The sequence below is a fragment of the Juglans microcarpa x Juglans regia genome, chromosome 7D (assembly GCF_004785595.1).
Source record: "Juglans microcarpa x Juglans regia isolate MS1-56 chromosome 7D, Jm3101_v1.0, whole genome shotgun sequence".
Lineage (NCBI taxonomy): Eukaryota > Viridiplantae > Streptophyta > Magnoliopsida > Fagales > Juglandaceae > Juglans > Juglans microcarpa x Juglans regia.
The window spans coordinates 16,615,123-16,638,697 of NC_054606.1; the positions used below are offsets into that span (position 1 = coordinate 16,615,123).

General features: G+C 41.2%; 1 protein-coding gene across 1 annotated transcript; it reads right to left on the reverse strand.

Moving 5' to 3' along the window:
* Positions 1-1,928: 1,928 nt before the first annotated feature.
* Positions 1,929-23,575, reverse strand: LOC121239227 (E3 ubiquitin-protein ligase RHF2A). The gene is given in 10 exon segments (XM_041136409.1): positions 1,929-2,348; positions 12,203-12,566; positions 12,665-12,769; positions 12,908-13,110; positions 13,113-13,283; positions 13,370-13,478; positions 13,564-13,626; positions 22,577-22,623; positions 22,717-22,851; positions 23,350-23,575. Coding segments are annotated over 9 exon segments (1,152 nt in total). The 5' UTR covers positions 23,356-23,575; the 3' UTR covers positions 1,929-2,348; positions 12,203-12,253.

Here is a 23,575-nt window from a genome sequence, read left to right on the forward strand (position 1 = left end):
TACTCCACTCAGTTCAGTCATCATTGACCCATTCTTTAGACATGATCCTAGGTATTTTAATGAAGAGGAACAACGCAAAGGATATAGGGGTGTTTTGCACCAAGGGTGTAAACCGAGCAATATATAGGACTTCTTGCTTGGCAATGATGCACTTGGGGCGTGGCGGTTCACCAGTGGTGCTAAGTGGTTCCAAGGGTAGAGTACTTTATGAGTGATGATGGGTGGCGGGGTCGTGTGCATGCATGTGTGTGTGTACATACCGTGGGTTAAGGGTTTACCTAAGGTTGGCAACGGCACAAGAAGGGGCTTGAGGGGTCGGCAACGTGGCAGTGGTGCATGGCAAGGATGAGCGGTAGCTAGCACTCCTTAGGGCACAAATCTTAAACTTCTTATTTGACCAAAATTAAATGGGTTGAAACCTAATAATTTCTAATCCCGGTTAGTTTTCTAGAATTAAAACCCTCTCATCATGACATGGTTGCCAATGGGTAGTTGACTACATAAGATAAAAATAGAAAGTAGTAATGGTTCCCTAAAGCACGTTGGGGTTTACACTCTACTCCTAAGATCTTACAAATAATGTAAAGATAGCGATCGAGTTCTTTCAAATAGTTATCAAGGAGTGTTTACACGCATATTAAAATGAAATATATAATAAATGCGAAAGAGAATCAAATCATTGGTTAAAACTATATCACTTTGTTTCCCTTGATCCGACACTTCCAATACTCACCCAGTAGCAAGATTTTGCTGGGTTTTCTTTATCCTCTTGATCCGACATAGGAGTTGTAGATTATCCCCATCCAACTGTAGGTTGAAAAGTAATCTTTCCACTCTTCATTTGTCCAAAGACCCTACACTATGAATTTCCACTTCCAACTGTTGAGTAAGTTTCATTATTTTGTTCTTTTCATGTAGAGTATTGGAAGTGTCATTCCGAGTGAAATGGAATATAAGTAGAAAACATCTATACAAGAATATTTCTACATGCAATTGATTTATTTCTTTCAAAATATATTGAAATCTTTATTAAAAAAAAAAAAAAACCTTAATCATGATCAAGAAATGGTTTTAGAGTTTTCCCACTAGTGCTTGATAAGTTCTCACTCGATCGGCGGGGTGTGTGTAGTAGTTCTCGTACAGGGAGTTAGTGAATCTGAACACGTTATATGTTTTGATAATTAAATTATTTATATACCCTAAACGTTTAGATTTTTACATTCTGCCCAAAAATTTTTTATATTTACTTTACACTTTGACAATTAACTTTCAATATTGCCCATAAATTTTCAGAGTCCACATTTTTGAGTGAATCTCTCTTAAGATTCATCTGTGTTTTTTGGTTTGTTGTATGCACGATTGCTCAGTTTCTCCTAATCAGGTATTACAGTTTGTACAACTCCACCTATAGTTGATCGATCCTCCGTTATTTTTGGACGTTATTCAACTTATTTTAATCGCCACCACTTTGGCTTCACTGTCATTTGTACTTGTTACCACTACTATTGAGATGTGCATTAACATCCTCTTCTTTTTTTCTCCAAATGCTCTGTTCGTTGCACTTCTATTATTTATCGATTCACAATGTCGACCGTTTCCTTCGTTGGGTGATGGAGGTTGGGATCAATATCGTTTGGGATGGTTTCCAATGTTCTATTTTGTTTATGTAGGATTAAGGGTGTTTAGAAATTCATATCTAAGAGAAATTTATGTACCCACAAAAAAACACCAAGGAATGGCCTATGGTTTGGAGTTTCGGGGTGGTGAGATGGCAAATGGGGCTGCAAACAAAATGACGAAATTTAAGTAGATGGTTTATATAACGGGGTGTGGTAGCCAAGATCCTTCAAATCAATTGGCAATACCTTGGTTTCTTACTAAGAAAACCAAGAATTGAATTCCCCCTCCTCCACCCCAGACAACTAAGGTAAGAAAATCCACAGCTTGTAGCCTGCACTAAGACAGTTCAATCCAAATATCAAATACCAAATCGAAGTAGAATTTCTTTCTTCCCCCCAATACAAGTGCATACGATGGAGAATATATTATATCAAATATGTTCCAAGTGCTCATTTAGGCATAAAGCATTGATAACATCCCTAGAATCAGTGCAGCTTTGTAGAATATATCCATGATTAAGTCCTTCTTAATATATATATATATATATATATATATATATATCGATTTACAAACACATTGACTGCAGGAGCTGTCGATCTAGTGTCTTTATTCCAAACAGGGTATCAATCGCCCTAGGCTCTTTTTCACATATACAGGATAATCAAATGGCCTGAAGAGGAAGGCCAGGCATCATACGCATAGCATCTCATATCTCGGAAAGGGAAGTTCCACCTGAAATTAAAGAAGTATGTTCCATCAGAGTTACAATTCTATGCAGAAATTGCAAATGTGAGGTCACAACAAGTAGTGACTATAGAATCAGTGAAAACTAGGATTCTCACAATGGATAGGACCTATATAATAGTGGTTGGCTTCAAGTTTCTGGAAACATGTATCGGCATTGTGTATTTGGCAATCCTTGCCACATATTGAATTTTTCATTGGCAACTAATCCTATCCATGCTCAGTCCACACATACAGAATCTTCATGGGTACTGCTTGAAAAAATTATTTCCTTTTCATTTACAATGTTGAACCTCACCAAGGCAGGTCCTTTCGATCCACCCTAGAGGGTAAACCTCATAAACACAAGGAAAATGATATATATAATCCTAGGATGGGCAAGCCTCACACAGACACTTTGAAAAAAAGTAGGGCACACTTGGCACTCACATGAAAATTTTCATTTTTCTCAAATGGATTGTGTGGGACTTGCACACTCTAGAATTGTATCTAGTATTACTAAACTTGTATCAGGTAATCCAGAAAACCCTATTATGGAATCAAACTCGAGATGTCCGAGTCTATAGTTCATCCCAAGCCTATCCTTGGACCGCTAAGCTGCACCCTAACAAGTAACTTGAAATTTTTGTTTAAGAAGTGTATGAGCCGATGGTGGTCGAGTCGGTGACTACGTTGGCGGTGGCACTAGATCCCACCGGTGATGAGAGATCCAGCAGCAGCGATGCCCTTGGGGCACCTGAAGTGGTCGCCGGCGCACCTACACCTTCGGAACCAGCACAGAACCACGCGATGGTGGTTGTGGATGCGATCAAAGCCCTTTGTGAGCTTGAAGTGGTCGCCGGCACATCCCCACCTTCGAAACCTGCACAGAACCATGCGATGGTGGTCGTGGATGCATCTGAAGCCCTTTGTGATACTGTAGTGGTCGCTGGCGCCTCCCCACTTTCAGAACCTACACAGAACCATGCGATGGTGGTCGTGGGTGCATCCACGATGTTTTCTCAGATGCTTAGTCCATCGGAATGTGAAGTTCTAGTCGAAGGGGCTAGGTAGAGATGGGATGTAGTCTCGGATCCCCCAACCGACGTACTAGACCTGGAAACATCACTGAAAAATGGAGGGGGCAATATGAGAAATGAGTTGTTCCCTGTTGGGGGCGGGGGGAGGGGAGGGGGGTGTTCAAATGAAGTGGATCTACAGTTGGCTGTTTGTGAAGGGGCTTGTTTTGATGGGGGATGCTGACCCAATACGCATGCTCCCTCCTAGCCCTAACCCAGAAAGGTTCATCTCGGAGTGGGTGTTTAAGAAGGTTGAGGAGATGCAAGCTTGCATTGGGGTATCTTGCATAGGATTTGAAAAACAATTCAAAGCTCTCCTTGTGGCCATTGAAGCTAGTAGATCGAAGTCCGCCACAAAGAGAGATAGGGAACTCAAAAGGCTCAAATGTTCTATTAACTACGAAGCAAAGGAGGGAAGTGGTGGATGGGATAGATTGAAAGGGAGGGGGCCACTACTGTTAATGAAACTTAAGATCCTCTCCTGGAATGTGCGGGGGCTTAATGATCGCAACAAGTGTGTCCGCATTAAATCTTTATTGCGAATGTGGAAGGTTGATGTGTGTTTTCAAGAAACAAAATTGCGGGTCATTGATAGAAGGATAATTCAATGTTTGTGGGGGTGCTATGTGGGTTGTTCATAGTTGGCTTCGTCCGAAGCATCAGGTGGTGTTCTCCTAATGTAGGATAAAAGAGTAGTGGAAGCGGAAGAGGAGTGTGTTGGTACTTTTTTGGTTGCTAGCCGCTTTAAAAATGTGGTAGATGGGTGGGAGTGGGCTTTTGTAGGCATTTATGGGCCAAACATGGACAGAGATAGAAGAAGGCTTTGGGATGAATTGGCGGGTTTATATTGGTTATGGGAGGTGCCGTGGTGTATGGGTGGGGACTTCAACATCACTCGCTTTTCTAACAAACGATCGGGGAATCATCGAACCTCCTTAGCCATGGAGGAGTTCTCAGAATTCATTTTTGATCTAGATATTATGGATCTCCCCATGGTTGGTGGCGAGTTCACTTGGTCTAATAGTTGGGGTTGGTTGCAATTGGATAGATTTCTTGTGTCTCCTTCATGGGAGGCCCACTTTCCGGAATTGTGTTAGAAGAGGCTGCTCCATATTTGCTCGGATCACTTTCCCATCTTGTTAGATTGCAGGAGAATCCAGGGGGGATGCCCGTATTTTAAGTTTGAAAATATGTGGTTAGCAGATGCCGGTTTTGTAGAGAGGGTGCGCCATTGGTGAGCTTCCTATCAATTTATAGGCACCCCTAGCTTCATTCTTGCAGGCAAGCTTAAGGCCCTGAAGCTAGATATTAAGAAGTGGAATTTGGAAGTCTTTGGTAATATTGTTAACCAAAAAACTACTCTTATGGAGGAACTGCAGGAGTTAGAGGAGAGAGAGTTGATGGGAGACACCTCGGAGGAGGTATCATTGAGAAAGAGCTCAATAGTGACAGATCTGGAGAGGATACTATTGATGGAGGAGACTTCTTGACGACAAAAATCCAGTGCCCTTTGGTTGAAAGAAGACGATGAATATACGAAATTCTTTCATAAGGTGGTTAATTCACATAGGCGCAACAATGCCATTGAGACACTTCTTTCAAGTACTCAAGTGCTTACTTCCACCTCAGAATTAGAAAACTATGTTGTGCATTACTATGAGAATCTCCTCACAGAACCGGCTTGTTGGAGGCCAAAGCTTGATAATCTATTGTTTGAGTCTATTGATTCGAAGAGTGCGAGTTGGATGGAAAGACCTTTTGATGAAGATGAGATTTATAAGGTCATTCTTAGCATGGACAAGGACAGAGCACCGGGTCCAGATGGCTTTTCGATGGGATTCTTTCAAGCCTATTGAGATATTATAAAATGTGATGTATTGCAGGTTTTTGGAGAGTTCCACTCCTATCAAAAATTCGAAAAGTGCCTCAATGCGACATTCATTGCTCTTATTCCAAAGAAACATGGGCTACGACAATTGAGGAGTTCCATCCTATAAGCCTTGTGGGTAGAGTATACATGATAATTTCTAAGGTTCTTGCTAACCAAGCCAGGTTTTGGAACAAATTATCTCTAAGCCTCAAAATGCGTTTGCTCGGGGAGACAAATCCTAGAATGTCTTATGATCACATGAACTAAGATTTTCTTATATACTTGCTAGGGAGGTGTGGCTTTGGAGATAGGTGAATTTCTTGGTTCCCACCGCCTGGTTCTCGATGTTGGTGAATGGCACCCTGCTGGTTTTTTTAATAGTTCCTGTGGTTTGAGGCAAAGGGACCCACTATCCCCTTTTCTCTTTGTAATAGTTATCGAGGTACTTGGTTAGATGGTAAAGGCAGCTGTTGGAGGTGGCTTTCTTTCAGGATTTTCAGTGGGTGAGGGTATTAAAGGTTCTATCTTAATCTCATATCTCTTGTGTGCAGATGATACTCTTCTTTTTTGTGAAGCGGATCACGGCCAAATTCAATCTCTATGAGCACTCTTATTATGCTTTGAAGCTGTGTCGAGGCTTAAGGTGAATTTGAGTAAGTCCAAGATGGTTGAGGTGGGTGCAGTGCCCTATATCAACAGCTTGGCAAGTCTCTTGGATTGTAAAGTGTCCTCGTTGCCAATGAAATATTTGGGCTTGCCGTTGGGGGCGAATTTTAAGGCTAGAGCCTTTTGGGATGGGGTCGTGGAGAAAATAGAGAAAATGCTGGCTGGTTGGAAACGGATCCATTTATCGAAAGGGGGTCAACTCACATTACTAAACAGTACCTTAACGAATCTTCCCACCTATTTTTTATCCATCCTTGTTCCCTTTGCCTCAGGGGTGGCGAACAGGATTGAGAAATTATATCAGGCCTTCTTGTGGGGGGGAGTGGGGGAGGAGAAGAAATTCCATCTTGTGCATTGGAATAAAATTTGTTCCCTAATTTCGAATGGGGGATTGGGAGTGTGCAACTTGAGGACCTTTAATAAAACTTTGTTGGGGAAATGGTTATGGAGGTATCAGGGGGAGTCGTTGTGTAGGGAGATTATTGATTGTAGACATGAAAGTGCTTATGGAAATTTATTAGGAAGGGTTGGACAAGCTTTGTAAGTCATATCCATTTCGTGGTTGGAGAGAGTACTAGAGTAAGGTTTTGGCATGATGTTTGGTGTGGGGATTGCGCTCTTAATACAATTTTTCCAGCTCTCTATCGTATTGCAGCTAACAAGGATGCTACTGTGGCGGAGTTCCGAACATCGTCTCATGGCCCTCCTCAGTGGAATATCCTTTTCAATCGGGATATTCATGATTGGAAATTACCCTCTGTTTCAGATTTTTTCAGATTGATATACTCTATGGGGAACACCACGACACAGGGGGATAAGATGCAATGGAGGTCTAATGGTAGCAAGAAGTGTACAGTCAGGGAGAGTTACAAATTAATGAGATCACAAGCTAATGTTGATTTCCATTGGAAGAATATATGGAGGTCTCGTGTGCCTTCTATAGTGATTTTCTTTGTATGGATTGCAACCCTTGGGAAGATTTTGACCACAGACAATTTGAGGAAGAGGGGCTGATCATGATGGATTAGTGCTATTTGTGTAAAAAGAATGGAGAATCTATGGACCACTTACTGTTGCATTGTGAGGGAACAAGTGTGCTGTGGGATGAGATCTTTAGAAGAGTCGACATCGCTTGGGTAATGTGCTTTCCATATTCCGACACCATAAACCCCAAGTACGTCCCTAGAGCACCATCCCCCTCACAAGCCTCCATACTTGAAATCAATCACCAACTTCCATAAAGCTTCCTATTCCATATTATAACGCCAGAACCATTTCCCATGTAAAGCCCGATTGAACACCCTAGGATTTCTAATTCCCAAACCACCCAAAGAGATTGGGGAGCATATCTTGTCCCACTTGACCAGATGAAATTTGAATTCATCTCAAAGTCCACTCCACAGAAAATCACAATGTAATTTCTCAATTCATGTCGCCACACTCGTTGGAATTGGGAACAAGGATAAAAAATAAGTTGGTAGATTTGATAGAGGGCTTTTGATTATGGTCATCCTACCACCTTTCGAAAAACACAACTTCTTCCAACCTATCAATCTATGTTCAATCTTCTCAATGACTTCATCCTGAATGGGTTAGCCCTGGAGGAGGCCCCAAAGGAAGACCAAGGTAATTAATTCATAGGGAAAGAGGAGACTTTACATCCGAGAGTGTTAGCCAACAGTCGGATGTTACAAACGTTGCCAACTAGGACCAACTCTGACTTAAATAAATTCACTTTCAACCCTAATACAGCCTCAAAGCAGATTAGAAGTACCCTTAGTGCCTGAATCTGGTTTTGATTTACCTCACAAAAAGGTGTTATCTATGAACAAGTGAGAAATGTTAAGAGTACCGCGGTTTATATCACCAACTGAAAATCCAGCCAAGAAACCATTGTTTGCCATAGCTGTAATCATTCTGCTCAACGCCTCCATGACTACCGTTCACCAAAACTGAGAACCTCACTGTCGATATACACCACCTAATCCATGAGCACCACCTCTCCCCAAAACCACACCTCCCAAGCAAGTACAACAAGAAATCTCAACTAATATGATCGTAAGCCTTCTCCATATCCAACTTGCATAAAGATCCAGATTGCCAGATTTTAATCTACTATCTATGCATTCATTAGCGATGAGTACAGAGTCCAATATTTGTCTTCTCCGTACGAATGTGTTGTGGGGTTTTGTAATAATCCACCCCAAAACTTCTCCTAGACAATTTGCAAGCACTTTGGAAATGATTTTATACACCCCATTCACAAGGTTAAGTGCAATAAAAGTGGCATTAGGCTTTTCTCAAATTTTCCAATTGAAAAAAATTCATGAAATACCTTCATCAAATCCTCCTTCACCACTTCCTAGCAAGATTGGAAGAAACCCATAGAAAATTCGTCTGGACCAAGTGCTTTGTCTTTGACCATCTTCCTCACCACTTCATGAACCTCAGTCTCCTCAAATGGCCTCTCCAACCAAGAGGCATTCTACTGCTCAATGGACTCATGCTAGCCCATCAATCTTCGGCCTCCACCCCTCTGGCTCGGTAAGCAACTGTTCAAAATAACCGGCAACATGTTTGTGAATCACAAGTATCTTCGTGCAAACAGCTCTGCCAATATTCATCATCTCAATGGCATTGATTCTCCTACGGGAATTGGCCATTCTATACAAAAATTTCGTGCTTCGATCACCTTCTTTCAACTACAAAGCTCAAGATTTTTGCCGCCAAGATATCTCCTCCAATAAAGTAGCCTTCTCTAGTTCTGAAAATAGTTCTGTACTCCGAGAGAGTTCCTCCAAAGCAAGGGCCCGTCCCACTTGCACTCTCGACCTCTTGAAGCTCCTCCAATGGTGACTTCTTGCAATTGCCTATATCTCCAAAAAGCTTCACATTCCAAAGCTTTGGATCTTTCTTTAAAGCTTTCAATTTAACTGCAAGAAAAAACTAGGGGTGCCTTGGATCTAATAGAAGGACCACCATTGCCTGACCCGTTCCACAAAGCCTTCAGTTGTTAGCCACATATTCTCAAACTTAAAGTATCTCCATCCTCCTTGAATCACAGTCCAATAGGCGAGGTAGTCTTTTCTGACATAATTCTAGGTAATGAGTTTCCCACTCAGGGAAAACTAAGCATCTGTCCAATCTAGACGACATTTGGTTATTGGACCACCACCCATGAGAGGAATGTCCACGAACCTCAAGTCAAAAATACAGTCCCAGAGACTCAACATTGCTGGCCACAACCTGCTATCTCCCAATCTTTCACTTGGGAATCTTATAACATTAAAGTCCCCTCCTATATAAGAAGGTAGGTCCCACTAGCTGTCTAACCCGACTAACTCCTCCCATAGAATGTTTCTACTACTGTCCACAATCAGCCCATAAATTCCAGCAAAAGCCCACCTAAAATTATCCTCCACATTTTGAAAAGAACAAGCCAGAAACATAGAGATACCCATTTTATCCTCCACATTCCAGTACTACTCTATGTATCCGTTCCAAGCTATCCATCTTCATAAAATCTTGAGGAGCGATCTTAAAGATGGATAACTTGGAACAAAGACATAAAGTAGGAATGGAATGGTGTTGTTCGAACAAGTTAAATGGGATAAGCATGATCTTCTACTACATTGTGAGTAGGCTAGGAACTTATGGGTTGCTATATTGAGCACTTTTGGAATTGAGTGGGTTATGTCCAAGCTGGTGGATTTGTTGGCATGTTTGTAGAATCCTTCCAAAAGTCATATAAATGTAAGAGTTCGGAGGATGGTTCCTATATACTTAATGTGGTGTATTTTACAAGAATGCAATGCACAAACTTTTGAAGATTTTGAGTGGAAATTACAGAGTTAAAAACCACAACACTCAACTCCTATGTTTCCATGGTTGCTCCCAATAGCTCTCAATTCACTGGCTTTCTAGATTTCAATGATTTTCCTCTATTTCTTCTTCTTGCTAGTTGGGTGTCCCAATATATATATTCTAGGTGTACTTGGATTGCTGCCCATGTGCTTTTAATAAAAAATTTCGTTACTCACTAAAAAACAAAAGCATCTTTTGCTTTCACTTCACCAGTAGCATCCTGAAAAGTGTTTTGTGCGATTGTTGAATTTTCTGTAACTATTGTATCGCTTGGAAGTAGTTTATGCTATTTTTTTTTATCAGTAAATTAGAATTTTATTGGAAATAAGCGAAGCCAAGTACACAGGACATATACAAGAGCCATGCCTAGGCATGGCTGTCTAAAGCTACAAGAAAATCATGTACGTTCATGCCATTAAAGTCTATTACAATTGACCAATGGAATAAAGTGTGAAGAAAAAAAATTCTAAGCTCGTCCATTGTCCATTCATGATCCTCAAAACTCCAACTGTTCCTCTCCATCAATATGCACCAACATAGGCAGGTCAGTATCATCTTTCACGTAGCTGCAATTTGAGAGTTACCCAGGATGCCTTGTCAGCTAGTATCATCTTCTACATAGCGCTATTTGAGAGTTACCCCAGATGCCTTGCCAGCTGGCTAAAAAGTCAACAACCCTTCTTGACATTACCCAAAAGAGTCCCACTCTTGCAAAAATCTTGTTCCATAAGCTCCTGGCTACATCACAATGCAATAATAGGTGATCCATAGACTCACCACTTTTCTTACACATGCAACACAAATCCAATACAATAAGTCGGCGTTTCCGTAGATTATCTAATGTTTAAATTCTAGAGTCATCCCCAACTACAAACTGTGCCGTTCGATGGAGATTGGTCCAGCCTCTTCTTATGTGTTTCCAAAGCCCCACCCCATGTCGTCCGCTCACCTCATTCAAGCACCATCCTTCCCACAATCCACCATATTTTAAATCTATGATCACCCTCCACAAAGCTCCTCTCTCTTTGTGATATCTCCATAACCATTTACCCAATAAAACCTTGTTGAAAACCAACAAATTCCGAATTCCCAACCCAATTTCACTTATTGGGGTACAGACTATAGTTTATGCTATATATTATTAAGCAAGGAAATCCTAGAAGGATTTTTTTATTGGCACCGGGTGTCCAAAAACAAAGTCCGAACTAATCCCGAGGGTGCACAAGCCCTCGGCACGGAGTTTCACGCAATTGCACCACGGGAAATTCAAGGGGAAGTTCCCCCAGTCCGATGGCCCCTAAAAATTGTTTACACTCAAGAGGATTTGAACCTTAGACTTATAGGGAGCATACTATCAAGACTAAGGCCTTTACCACTTGAGCCAACCCTTAGGGGTTTCCTAGAAAGAAATTAAAAACTGAAAATTAAAAAAAAGGTGATGGATCCCTACAACCATTGTGGTGGAGGGTACCTTCACCCACCGCTCGCAAGGTGAAGGGCTTCCATCCATGACAGTGAGTCCCTCAATGGCAGAAAGGGTAAGATAGCCCATCCACCACTACTCAGCGACCAGAGGTGCAGCATATCTCCCTGCCACTGCACAATGTTGGAGAAAATCTCCCTTGCATTGTGTGCAAAGTGGGAGATCTTCCCCCATTGTGAGGCAGTGGTGGCAGGGTGAGTGGAGGCAAATACATGCCCCCTTGGCTCAATATCAATGGATCTGACACTCGCTACATCAGGAGCAGGTCTGCCAGCTTATGGCATCACATGTCTCCCTTCCGGTGAATTTTTTATATTCAGTATACAGGGTGTGGAAGTTGTTCCTTTTTCAAAATAATTTTAAATTTTGTGTGTTTGGAATTTTTGTTTTGGTCAAATGCACCCTAAGATGCTACTGATTTCGTATAAATCAGTCCAAGTGTCCTTTTGGCACAAAGTCTCTCATAGTCCTAATGACTTGATGAGCTTTCAGCTTTGAGTACATTGACCAATAGATATCTGAAAAATGGTGATCTAGAAAGCAATCCCGGCATCACGCTCATACTCCAAGGTTCTAAAAAATGTTTTCTAGTATATTTTCTCAATCAACTCCCATTATTATCTAGCAATATATTGAAAGAGAAATAGCTGAAAAAATAGTACCACAAATTATTCGTACTCCAAGCAGTATCACACAATGCCACTAAAAAATGATCAAGCATAAAGAAAAAGGCAATGAGCAAGGAAAACCGATGATAAAGTATCAACCATGGGGCAGGATGAGAAATATGCAATGAACACATGCATATAAAATAACTAAGTGGTTTAATAAAATTTGGATAAAAACTATAAGCATTTGCATATGCAGTTCAGTGCAGAAAAGTTGAACTTCACAACTTACCTTTATAAAAGGAAATTCTTTACGTTGATACAGTTGCAGAACTAATGCTTATGTTGAACTGGAACCAGCAGCATCTGAAACTTGCTTATTTGTGTCCCTCAAGGAATTGTCACCACGAGTCTCTAATGTATACGCATTGTCTAATTCTGCAACTGAATTATTATCTGAACCATTTGACACAGAAGCAGCACTTGTTCTACTATTGTCTCTAGTTTCCAGACGCTCCATCATGCGTGATACAGTTGCAATCCCTGCATTTACCTCTCTTTTAACTTCAGAACCAAGATCTGCCATAGTAGTATTACGTGAGAATAATTTCTCCCTCCACCCTTTCGTGCTTTTCGAAATGGATTCTTTGTATCTGAAATGAATAATGAAATGCAGATATACACCAGCCCTTAGAAAAACTCAGCAAGTTTATTGACCTAGCACAAATGGAATGTTTACTTAAGTCAGTACCTGATTGACACTGCATTTAGTCGAGACTTTATTGATTCTGAAAATGATTGGAGGTCTGAAGGTCCAGCTCTGTCTTGACTACTTGGAATTGGTTGAATAGCGGTCCTAGTGGATGGAAATTGATGAAATGCACAAGAAAAAATTCACAGTCAAAGAAGTATGCATTTACTAGATATTTTAACTAAGGAATGCAGTCGGATAAGGAAGTTAAAGAATGGCAGTGATGTAGCATTAAAAAAGTACCTATCTGACCCATGTTGGTTAGCAGCAAGACTACTTGAACCCGATGCTGAGGCAGAAATCAGGTCAGCTTGGGGAGAAGGTACAGGTGAAGTCAGTTGTGAAGGTTGTTCTCCCACAGTCATATTAGGTGAAGAAACAGCAGCCACAGTGGATTCAGGAACATTTTCACCTTCCTCCCTCTGAGCTGGAGCAGGAGCAGCAGGGGTGCATTATTATGAGTTGAGAATACCAAGAACTGAGGACGACCCTGAGCTGATGACCTATTCCTTTGGCCTTCCCTTCTTGCAATGTGGCGTGCTCGTCCCATCGCAGCAGCAGCAGCTAAATGCTGAATTATACGCTCTTCAAGTTCAGCATCACTTGTGCCCACTGGTAACTGCTATAAACCACAAAAGCAATGATTTTTATATGAACCATTTAGCATTGACAAGACAAGGAAAGCAGCATAAGTAGAGTACAAACATGTTGTAACTCAAAATCCCCCAGAGTTGGATGATGAAATATAGTTGCATTTCTAGATGGATTGAACCTTAAACTCCTCTCTCGTTCTACTGCTTCGAGCAATTCCTGGCTGAAAAAAAATAAACAAACAAACAAATAAATAAAAACTTTCCACCATAAAAAATTAAATTAATAAATAAATGAGCAGGGAAAACCTGGTGGGATCCTTCAGGCTGATAGATTGCCAACACATGGGACACTGTGAGCTTCTCTGGCACCTACAAGATTGCAATAAAATTTGAAACTCAAGTGCATTTTGGCTTAAAATTTCTAATAGGCTTCAGTATACCATGAGAGCCTTAACATGATAATTTTGATCAAAGACTCTCTCAACTAGCAAGATCTTCTAAAGGGAAGTTAGGGTTCCAGGGACTTTGAAACTAAAAGAGCTTGTACAAAAATCAAGATATCTTTAGACATGGAAGAATCCTGACCATGTCAACAATGCAAAAATAGATAAACCTGACCAAATATGCTTCACTAAACAACTAGGCCTGCAATGAGAAGTTTATGTCTCTTACAAATGGTAGCAGTCAACATGACCAAAAGAGAAACTTAGATATCCCTATAATTACTGGAGTCAAATCAGTTTGTAATGCAACAAATTTCAAGAGATGATGAAAATCTCGAGCATGTAACTGATTTAAACCAGACCATGTTTGAAAACAATGCAAGTTCGTCAGCTTGAGATGGACATCAAATAGTGGCATTCCAAAACTAGATGGTCACAATTTTCCCTCCCTTCTACACATGAAACCAATTTGCTAGGAACAACCTCAGACATCTTTCCAAGGCAGCCATCCAAACAAAGTAAAGAGACTTTGGGGACAGACCAAATATGTTTCTGATGAAAAGCATCACTATGAGTTGCAGAAAAAAATAAATACTTGATCTCCAATATCTCAATCCATTGCAAACTCAAAACAAGCACATGCTCTCAAGTTGTCAGGTATCAGCCCCAGAAACTCTAAAAATACACAATTAACCTAACTCTCAAAGATTTAGCACCCTAAAAAGGAGGAGTCCCATTAATATTTTTCTTGCATTCTTCCAAGTAAGAAGCTACTAAAACAGCTATACCATCTGAGATCATAAATGCATTAACATCCTATCCCCACCACCAAAAAACATGCTACGAGAGGGCAAATTGGCCCCTTTCAGCTTTAGATCTGTGGAACTTTAAAGATCCCACCATTTACTTATACCCTTTGTAATGCCCCTAAGAATTGAGAACAACATCCATGTATGATCAATTGATAGGTTTAGCATGTAGAACAAAATGGAATTATTTGTAGGTCCAGATAAGGAAACTGTGCGGAGTAGGAGAGTAGTCCAAGTTAGGTAAGTGTTCAGACAAGTGAAGTACTCGGATTAGGAAATAGGCTATAATAAGTCAAACACGTACAATTAAAGTACTCAGATTAGGAAAATTACAATAAAACTTTATCTTATTCATTTTTCAAATTGAAGTACGAAAAAGGAGGGTTCCCAAAAATCAAATTTTGGCAGAAATAGGAGAAGAACAAAGGGACTTAAAAAGCCCAAGCTGCCCACCTTGAAGGGACCTAATTCAAGAAGCATACGATATCTATAAGGAGAATTCCCCACCATAAAATTCAGTCTTTTCCCCAAGTTCCAGCCTCAGGAAAACACATTTATGGCCGTCATAATCTGGACTAGCCGCCCTCAAGCAGGAGCTGCTGGAATTGTTACAAGTCTTTAGAGGATTCAACTACCTAGGTTTTTAAGAGGTAATACCCTAGGCTTTCTTTTATTTTCTTTTGGATTTATTTAATAAGTTTTCATCAGTTGTTTCTCACAGTAATCACATACATATATTAGATTTACAAAGGTGGGGTGAAGAGTCAAAAGTTTGAAGGTTCTTTTTGCAAGCATTCAGACAAGGGAAAGTCTCTATTACTGATTATGATCTGTATTGGGTCCGTTTTCTTGTTGGTTAGGGTAACATAAATGACATTAGGTATGATAACATGGGCGACAAGTGGATGCATAGCCAACAAACACTGAGGTAGATAGTGTTGTGGAGTGGTTTGCACCTAAAGGTGAATTTGGTTTTGATTGAATCCTAGTGACTGATCTTGAAGAGTTCAAGCACAAAATACTATAGTTAACCAAAACTGACATTTTAAAGATGGGAAAAAACTAAAAGGGTATCTGCACAGCCATTTCTAAAGAAATTTTTAGGTCACCAATTGTAGAAGGCATTGCTGAAAATAAGGATGTCCTTTGATAATAGAGACACTGATTTGGGAATGAAAGAACAAGGTTTACCTCTCTTAATGAGGTTTCTAAATCTGGATGGAAGGTAACATCAAGTCTGTCTTGATGATAGAAGAAAATAGAAGTGAAATAATAAGCAAAGCGCGTGTGCACCAGAATAATTTAGTCCCACATTGAGTGAGTGCATGATGATGGGGTTATGACTTTCAAGTCCCCCGTTGGTTCTTTACCAGGTGTCATAGAGCTATATAATGATTCGTGGGAGATCGAATTGTAATCTTGGAAAACATCAGTTTCTAAGTCCCAGTACACTTTCTCTCCGTACACTTTAGCCATTCTCTCCATACACTTTTTTTATGGGTAGTCAGTTCCGGTGACTCCTTGCCGGAATCAGTCCCCTTTAGTCTATTTTTGTGTTTAGCATGGGGTTCCTTAAGCATCTCTTAATAGAGACAAAAGTTTTTGTTTTGTCATTGGAGGGAGGAAACTTTTGCAGAATCACGGAGAGGGGGAGGAAGGTTACTAAGGAGCTATTGCTCAATCTTGTTAGTGCTCGGTGGCTGGCAAACTCTGTAGAAGATTGTTGATTTTCAGGGGGAAGGAAAGTTTTTTATAAGACGTATAGGGATGGAGCCAAAGCTCTCTTTGCCCATAGGATCTCTAACACGTACGGGCGATTCTTGGAAGTTACAGATTATGGTGGTGGCACCGGTGGTCGTGGGCTGTTAGCAATCCCGGAAGGGATGGAAGGCAAGGGCTGGAAGTTGCTGGCCATGGAGTTGAAGTCTGCTTTGTCAATGGGGGCTGCCTCTAAGCAGGCTCCTCTTTTGACCCCAAGGCTGGATAGAAAGGACGGCAAGGGTAAGGAGAAGGAGAGGCTGTCATATGTAGAGGTGGCGTTGGGTGGTGCGGGTAGCAGAATGGAAGATCATGGAAAAAACAAAAAGGGGTGCTTGGTAGGGGAACACTAGACGAAAATGCAAAGGATGGCAGAAACCTGGTACCTGAAATGGATAGTGGGTCACTATCAAATGTTTGTGCAGTGGAAAGTAATATGCAGGAGGCTCTCTTTTATTTGAAAGAGGAAGTTAGTGGGGTAAAGGAGGAACTGAAAACTCTTAGGAAGGAATTGGGAGTTCTGACTCTCAGTTTAGAGAAAGGCTGGAGTATGGGCTTGGGCCAAGGCTTTGGGTCTCAAAAAGGGAAGAAGCCCTTTAGGCCTGTTATAGGAAAGACCAAAGTGGGGATGGGCTAGAAAGGCCAAAGTCGGGTGAGCTGGAAGGTGAAACAGGTTGGGCCCTATTTTGAAATGGGCTCAACTTCTAGGCTCATTACGTCTGAAGTGAGGCTTGAGGCCCCTCTGGGAGTGAGGCTAGAGAGCCCACTCGTTGTGTCGAGGGGGCCAGTGATCGTGCCTGGACCCATGACTGTGACTGGGCCCATGGACCCACCCCCGATACTCCGGCCGGAGGACATACTCACCTCGGCGACGGCAACCCCTCACGCCGACAACGCCTTCGATGCCAACTGGACTTCGCATACATAGATCTACCCTTTGGAGCACGGGAGCAAATGGTTGGGCCGTCGGCCCTTGGGGTGGCACAGACTTCGTCGCCGCTTTTTTTGGCTTGCCTCCCACCTCCCTGAAGGCGACAAGGCTCCCGACGTCGACACAGCCTTTCACGCTGTCGACGACTGCAAATTTGGGTGGGCTTTTAGGGCTCGTGGTGGCACAGATTTTGTCGTTAGCATTTGCTGGGCTGTCACCCGCCACCACGGCGGCAAAGGAGGCGGTTCTAGCGTTGGAGCAAGTTGTGGGTCTGGTTTCTGAGGACGTTAATGTTTTCGAACATGCTGGGAATGTGCAACAAACAGTGACGAGCCCAGAAGGTGATATGGCTGGATCTTTGGTATTGTTTTCAGATAACAGGGATGGGGAGGTTGATCCTACTCCCCTCAACTCTTTTCATCCCAAAGAGTCAGATTAGGTTATCAAGAAAGCAACGGATATTAGGCACTTGGTAGGGATTTCTTATGGGGGTTTCGAAGCTGAATTTATGGCTTTACTTACAGCTGTAGAGGCTATGTAGGATCAATCCAAATCCGATAATCCTTGAGTCTGGCAAAAAAAAGGAAAGAGAACTCAGCAAGCTAGCTTGGGCAATGAAGGAGGACAGGGGCGAGAAGAGCTATAATCGAGAGAGTTGCAAGGGGAGGGGTAAAATGGTTGTCCCATGAAGCCAAAAATATCATCTTGGAACGTGAGGGGGCTGCATGATCTTAATAAATGGCTCCAAGTCGGAAACTTACTTCGCCAATGGAAGGGGATATCATATGTTTACAAGAGACTAAGTTTGAATCTATTACTAGACAAATCATTCACAGCCTATGGAGAGGGCAACATGTCGGGTGGTCTTACCTTCCATCAAAAGAAGCATCTGGGGGAGTTCTAATTATGTTTGACAAAAGGGTGGTGAAAATGGTGGAGGAGTATGTGGGTGATCTTACTGTTGCATGCTCTTTTGTAAATCTAGAAGATGGCTTCAAATGGGCATTTGTTGGTGTTTATGGCCCAAATATTGATTTGGAGAGAAGGTTTTTGTGGGAAGAATTGACAGGAGTTCTTAGGGCAGGTTTGGGGGGTGGGATGAGATACAAAATTCTCATCTCATCTTATCATTACACCTTTTTGAAATCCTCATACAAAATATAATAAACAATTCAACATTTTCAAATCTCAATTCACCTTTTCAAATCTCAAAACAATAATAATATCAAAATACAATATTTTAAACTTTCAAACAAAACACAAAATTCTCATCTCACCCTCCAAACCTGCCCTAGTTAGTGGGAGCTGCCAAGTTGCATTGGGGGAGATTTTAACACATCATGCTTTCCAAGCGAAAGGTTGGGTGTATCTCGTATCACTCCACTCATGAGAGATTTTTCTGACTTTATTTCAGAGCAGGAGCTTGTGGACATTCCACTATCAGGAGGCACATTCACCTGGTCCAATAACCGAGAATCTCCATCTTGGTCGAGGATTGATAGATTTTTGATAACTCCTGATTGGGAGTCTCACTTCCCGGATGTAGTTCAAAGAAGCTTACCCCGGCTATGCTCGAGTCATTTTCCCATCATTTTAGACTGTGGAGGCATCCAAGGGGGCAAAAGGTATTTTAAATTTGATCATATGTGGCTTAAAACTGACGATTTTGTAGACAGGGTCAGACTATGGTGGACTTCTTACAGTTTCTACGGCTCCCCAAGTTTCATTATGGCAAAGAAGTTGAAAGCGCTGAAACAAGATCTGAAGCAATAGAATGAACAAGTCTTTGGCAATGTGTTTCAGCAGAGGTGTGCTCTTGTAGAGGAGCTACAGGGACTGGAAGGAGAGGAGGCCAGATTTCTTTCTAAACCTGAAAAAATTCATGAGAGTCAGGTAGTAGCAAAACTTGAAAGAGTAACCTTGATGGAGGAGATTTCATGGCAGAAATCAAGAGTGCTTTGGCTTAAGGATGGGATGGGGATAAGATCACGAAATTTTTTCATAGGATGGCTAATTCCCACAGGAGGAACAATGCTATTGATACACTGATGGAAAAATGGGGTAGTTTCCTCGGATCAAATGGTAATCAACAACCACATTGAACGATATTATCAACAACTCTTATCGAAAGAGCACAATTGGCGACTAAAAGTGGATGGTTTGTCTTTCTCTTCATTAGACCAGCAAAGTGCAGGGTGGCTAGAGAGGTCATTTGAAGAAGAGAAAGTGTGTAGCGTAATCAAAGGTATGGCAAGTGATAGGCTCCCGGTCCAGACAGGTTTACCTTGGGTTTCTTTCAAGCTTGTTGGGAGGTGGTCAAGGAGGATCTTATGCAAGTTTTTCACGAATTTCATACTGACGCTAGATTTGAAAAGAGTATCAAAGCCACCTTTCTAGCCCTCATTCCCAAAAAGGTGGGGTCTAGGGACGTGAAAGACTATCACCCCATTAGTCTTGTGAATGACATCTATAAGATTCTGTCCAAAGTGCTAGCAAATAGATTGAACTCTGTAGTGGAAAAACTAATATCAAAGCCGCAAAATGCATCTGTCAAAGGTAGACAAATCCTAAATTCGGTACTTATTGCAAATGAGGTTTTGAATGGTCGATTGAAGTCTAGAGAACCCGCGTTACTTTGTAAGCTAGACATGGAGAAAGCTTATGACCATATCAACTGGAAGTTCTTACTTTACTTACTTGACAGATGTGGTTTTGGGGGGAGATGACAGAAATGGATCGAATTTTGCATCTCTTTAGTTCGTTTCTCTTTCTTGATAAATGGTTTCACCGATAGGTTTCTTCAACTCCTCTCGCGGCTTGAGGCAGGGAGACCAGCTTTCTCCTCTCCTCTTTTTATTTGTCATGGAAGCTCTCAGTAAGATGATTGAGGGCCTAGTGGAAGGAGGGTTACTCTATGGATTTCTGGTGGGGAATGGCGAGCTCAACATTTCGCACCTGCTTTTTGCTGATGACACACTCATCTTTTGTGGTGCACACCTTGGTCAGGTTCAAGCCTTGAGGGTGCTACTCCTTTGTTTTGTTGTTGTGTCAGAGTTGAGCATCAATCTTGCAAAGTCGAAAATAGTACCAGTGGGGGTTGTCCCCAATGTGGAGACTTTAGCTACTACCTTGGGAAGCTAGGGGAGGTTGGTGCTCCAATGAGATACGACACACTCATGGAGTGGGGTTGTGGAAATACATTAGGAGCCTTTGAGGGACCTTTCGAGGACATGAACATTTTGTTGTGGGCCATGGTTCACGTGTCCCTTTTTGGTTTGATGAATGGTGTGGTAACCATTGTCTACGAGATACTTTCCCCGCTATCTTTGCGCTCGCTAAAGAAAAGGAGGCATCGATTGCCGAACTTCTGATTTTTTCAAACGGCACCCCTCAATGGAATATTGACTTTATTAGAGCAGCCCAAGATTGGGAGTTGGAGTCTATCACAGAGTTCTTTGCTACTTTATATTCCGCAAGTATTTCAGGGGGCACCGATGGCAAGATGCATTGGAATCATTATAAGAAAGGTATTTTCTTTGTCAGTTCTTTCTACCAAAAGCTTAGGAACTCCAAAATGCCCATGTTCTCGTGGAAGAGCATTTGGCAGACGAAAGCTCCTTCAAAAGCAGCTTTTTTTGTTTGGACAGCATCTTTGGACAAGATCCTCACTACAGATAACTTGAAGAAACGACGGGTTATTGTCCTAGATTGGTGTTGTATGTGTAAGAAGCATGGGGAGTCAGTTGATCATCTACTTTTACACTGTGAGGTGGACAAGGTTATGTGGGATGATTTTTTCTCAAGAGTTTGTTTGTCTTGGGTTATGACTTGTAGATTGATAGATTTCCTTGCAAGCTGGAGAGGACTACATGGCGATTCTCAGGTAGCGGCAGTTTGGAGATTGGTACCAATATGCATGTGTTGGTATATTTGGAGGGAGAGAAATGCGAGAAGTTTCGAAGATCAAGCGAGAACAATGGATGAGCTAAAACTTTTCTTTTTTAAGTCATTGTTCTTATGGGCGGGGGCTATAGTTTGTAACGGACTTAGTGTCCATGATCTTCTTCTTTCAATTGTAACCTCTAGCTAGGCATCCTTCATGTATACTTCCTGTGTACCTGGGCTTTGCCTATTTCTATGAATATATTATCTTTGTTTACCTATCAAAAAAAGAATTGTAATCTTGACTAGGCTTGCTTGAGGACACGAAAAAATATGGCAAGCACTCCCCTTTGGTCATTACAGTTGGTATTAGAGCCACTTTAGTTACTTCCTATGGCATTGGGACCCTACTAGAGCGACAAAAGCCTTGACAAGAACACCTGGGTATTGAGTATGCGCAATTGTCACGCCTAAAATGATTTAGTCTCACATTGGGTGAGCAAATGATGATAGAGGAATATAAGTCTCAAGTCCCAAGTAAGCTCTTCAAAGTGCAATCAGACCTTATGACTAGTGCTTTATGACTAGTGCATATATGACTAGTGCTTCCCTTGGATCATTACAGATCAGGGAGCTGTGAGATACTACGCTTGTAATATAATTGTTATTTTGTTGAATTAATTTAGCAATACTTGAGGAGCACAAAAAATTAGTAGAACTTAGCAAACAAGAAAGGTAAGTGGGCTGATTAATTCTTCAAACATCATAAATAAACTAATAATTCATTTCAAAGCTCTATCTAAGGAACAAGAGGCAATGATGGCACCTAGAACCTTAAAAACGCATAATATAGACTTCATTGCAATCACTTGATTTATATTAGAGTGGCACAGTACAACTATCATTATGGAGTCATGAGTCAACATTCCTTATCTCAACTCAAGACTATCCAAACCCTTGGTCATTACAAGCAATCACAATAGTGGAAAAAGAAAATAAATTGATGCTCTAGTAACTAAGCTCATATGCAGCATAATTCTTCAAAACAATAGAGAGAAATGCTTAGTCTACAAAATGAATCACAAAAAACCTTTTGCAAACTAATGTATCATGATGTAGTACGTGACATTGTAAAACTCTTTATTGTAAAGTAAATCTGATGTACCACATCAAACCAGATCATTTTATAAGTTTTCTTCTCATAATTGTCTTTGTAGACCTATCACTTCTGAAAAATAAATGTCAAAGCCATGACTAAGGAGCTAGAGGCAAGGCCAGCACCAAACACCTTACAAAGGCGTAACAAGGGATCCCAAATCTTACCTTCATGTCCATCACTTCACACTTATTTATGTAGTTTTGAAGCCCAATTATTATCTTATATATAAACACTCCCATCTTAGCACCAGACCATCTAACCCTTGATTATTACTAATGATTACAATAGTACAAAAGCAGATAATTTGATGCTTTTGAATTGCAGTCATAGGCAATACCATTCAAGAATACATTGCAAATGAAACTCGTGCTTGCAACTGGTCACCTGTGTAAAGAATAAAGATAAGGTGTATTAAATCAGCATATGAATACTAGCTCAAGAGAAGATAGGTACAGAAATGCAATATGTATATAATACCGTCGAAGGATCACTATCACAGAAGGATTCAAGGCAAATGCTGCAAGCATCATCGCAGGCTTCCTGGATTCCACCCTCCACAAAAGCTGCAGCAGATGTCAAATGGGCCTCAGACTTGTTGGTCTCCTCCTGAACCTAAAAAATCACGTCCCTAAAATTACTTATATGATCATTCATACATTGTCATAACTAGAACCAAACAATTAAACTATTATATCTTTTCTGGGTTGAGGCCCATCATTGGAAAAGACAATAAGACCTATTGCAATGTGTTGATTTGTGTAAATACAGATGATAAACACACTAAAGGCATGCAAACCTATAAACCATCCACAAAATCGGATCATCTTCACAACAGCCAAATCAAAAATAAGCAGCAAAATAACCAGAAAATGAAAGGGCATAACTAAAAGAGGAAAAAATGTTGGAAACAAAACCCCACTGAGAACCGAAGGTTTGACCAGAAACTCTGTTGCTGAGAAACTTGTATGCAGGAATATGAGAACTCGGAACCTCAAAAATAAAATTTTAAAATTTCTAGAATTTCCTTCACGTCCGACGATTCTCTGAGCAATCCAACGATAAAATTTTGAATTAAAAACAAACACAACCATCAAACCCCGGCGAAATTACCTCCATAAAACAGTTGCGACAGATTACGCGTAACAGATCGTCGTGAAAAAGGACACAGGATCGAGCTCAAATTTGAAGAACCAAAGATTACATAGAGAAAGGGAGCGAGGCTGCGAAGACTAGACTTTGGGGAGGCAGCCAGTAAAGGTCAGGGAAGCGAACCATAGCTTGGTCTTCCACTCACTACAGTTCGACCACGTGGCGTTCTTAGGGAATATCTTCCACC